This window comes from Pteropus vampyrus, unplaced genomic scaffold (assembly GCF_000151845.1).
Source record: "Pteropus vampyrus isolate Shadow unplaced genomic scaffold, Pvam_2.0 Scaffold23, whole genome shotgun sequence".
NCBI lineage: Eukaryota > Metazoa > Chordata > Mammalia > Chiroptera > Pteropodidae > Pteropus > Pteropus vampyrus.
In genome coordinates this window covers 2890455-2892852 of record NW_011888804.1, presented here as the reverse complement: position 1 = coordinate 2892852, position 2398 = coordinate 2890455, and the positions used below count along the sequence as shown (strand labels likewise).

General features: G+C 40.5%; 1 protein-coding gene and 1 long non-coding RNA gene across 2 annotated transcripts in view; one reads left to right on the top strand and one right to left on the bottom strand.

The window, feature by feature from the left end:
• ALDH2 (aldehyde dehydrogenase 2 family (mitochondrial)) overlaps positions 1 to 2398 on the bottom strand; it is a 29295-nt gene that overhangs the window by 1671 nt on the left and 25226 nt on the right. Inside the window, exon 10 of the mRNA XM_011355806.2 lies at positions 1731 to 1845. Within this exon, the coding sequence (XP_011354108.1) occupies positions 1731 to 1845 (115 nt within the window). The remainder of the gene's footprint in view (positions 1 to 1730; positions 1846 to 2398) is intronic.
• Positions 1 to 2398, top strand: part of LOC105289227 — a 10316-nt gene that overhangs the window by 5149 nt on the left and 2769 nt on the right. The window lies entirely within an intron of this gene.

Sequence of the window (2398 nt, the reverse complement as noted above, 5' to 3'; positions counted from 1 at the left end):
AGATCCATATTTTCCTCCAAAAGAATCAAAGCAAAGAAAAAAATGTGTTGAAGCTGACAGGTGTCTCAGTGGGTTAAATGGAAAGATTCCAGATTCAGTTGGATTTGGGGTTGAATTCCAGCTTTACCCTCTACTGGGCAAGTACTTCACCTCTACATGCCTTGTTTCCTCACTTGTAAAATGGGATAGCATCTCCTTCATGGGGTTGCCGTAAGCACTAAATGAGGTCGTATATTCAAAAAAATTTAGCACAGATTCTGACACAAAGTAAGACTCAGTAAAAACGAGTTTAAAAACAGAAATTTCCTCATCAGTCCTGCTTGCAAACTCGACTTCTGAAAAAATCCGTTTTTGTTAGTATCATCACTTGAGTTCCAAAGCTCAAAATACAAGAATCTTTACCACAAGCACTAAGCACAGTGCTTGGCACAGTGTGGGTGCTGAACTGATGCATCCGGTCCTGCCACTTTCTTCCTCAAAAGTTTTCTGTTTTCTCCAAGGTCTCAGTTCCTGAGGCCTCCCGTGTCAACAGCCCGTTAACTTGTATTCCTCCACGAATCACCTCAACTCAAGCTTCCTCTCTTCAGACTCTCCTACTGCCCTCCAGTCCATCCGTAGATACTGCAGTTCCTTGGGCTCAATCCTAGCCATCCCTGCCCCCTCACTCCACACCTAAATAACCCCATCCTTAACTACCATTCTGACGAACAGTTCTAGGCCAATGATATCCCGTTGTCAATTTCAAACCTGGGTCTTGCCTCTCGTACAGATGGGGAAGTTATCTGTAAACGAGCAAATATGTTTCACTCTAGTGAGTCTCCTAAGAATGTAGGTGTGTCTTACGAATCATTTATGCTCGGGCTCACCACTGTAGTACTGAGTGAAGACCAGTTTGCCTTCTCTCGCCCTGCTCATCCTGCTGGTCTGCTTGCCCTGGGCTTTTCCGTTCCCAGTCCTGGGAAAGCCCAGCTCGCCCATCTCTCTTTTCTTTAAATACCTCTTATGATTACGTCTCCTGGCTAACCCGTAGTGTTCACTGTAGAGAAAAGGTCATTTTCACTTTAGTGTCTGTGTTTCCTGGCTTTTTTATGTTTATAAATAAAGCTATCTCAGTATCTATATATGTGCATATGCAGTTTTTAAATTGGTAACCTATGGCATGTTACTTTGAATCCTGCTTTTTTACTTTAAAGGATGAGCACTTTCCATATCAAATATTCTACAAAAATATTATAGTAGCTATTAGAACTCCATGATTTAGGTGTTCCACAATTTTCTGAACATGTTAAGCTACATCTGATTTTTCCCTCTTAATGAGATAGTGCTGTGATGAATAGTTATGGAAATGAGGCTTTCTTTGTCTTTCTGATTGGTTCTTTGGGTTATAGCCCTATCACTGAAATTACAAAATCAACATGAGTATGGATATGGGTATATTTATGGCCCTTGAGGATCTACTCACATCGCTTGATTTTATAAGCTTTTCCTCGCTGCTTCAAGCTACTAGGATCTTTCTTCCTCTCACGTGTTACAGAACTTGGCTTATCATGAAGCCCAGCAAAAGACTGTATAGGCAGAGGCATGGCCGAGTCTTGTTATTTTTCCTGGAGCAGAGCACAGACTGGGTTTTTACTCTTGTCTTGTAGCTTCTCTGGCTTAAAATGAGAAACTAGTAACGAGTACTGATGGACTGTCACAGTGGAGACAGGCAGGAAGGTGCCCGTACTCACGGTTTTCACTTCAGTGTAGGCCTGCAGACTGTCTTCTCCCAGCTCCCGGCCGTTCCCAGATACCTTGTAGCCACCAAATGGCGACTGGGCCTCAAACACGTCATAGCAGTTAACCCTATAATTTGAAACAAGATTTCAGAAGTAACTCTTAGGGGATATGTGTCATACACCCCTCGAACCTCCTATATTGCCCTAAAATTTGATTGAGAAAAAATAGATGGGAAGAACTATATAAAACCAGCCATGGAGGAGTTGAAAGCAAGCCTCATGCAACCAATCTGTAAGTCATCTTTGTCCTTCCTGATGTGGTCACAGGTGGATGTCAGTAACAGGATACATCCCATTTTAATGACTCACTTTTGCTAATTAGGTGCTAAGCTTTATTTGCAATTTTTTAAAAAATTGTATTTTTCTATTAGAGTTGACACTTAGTATTATTTTATATTAGTTTCAGGTGTACAGCACAGTGGTTAGTTGTTTATCTAATTTACAAAGTGATCCCCCCGATTACTCTAGTACCCACCTGGCACTAAACACAGTTATTACAATATTATTGACTATATTCTCTATCCTGTGCTTCACATTTTTTTTTTGCGATTTTTAAAAGCTATTAAATTTTAATTGAATTTAAAACTCACCATTTTAAAGTGTACAATTCAGTGTTTTAT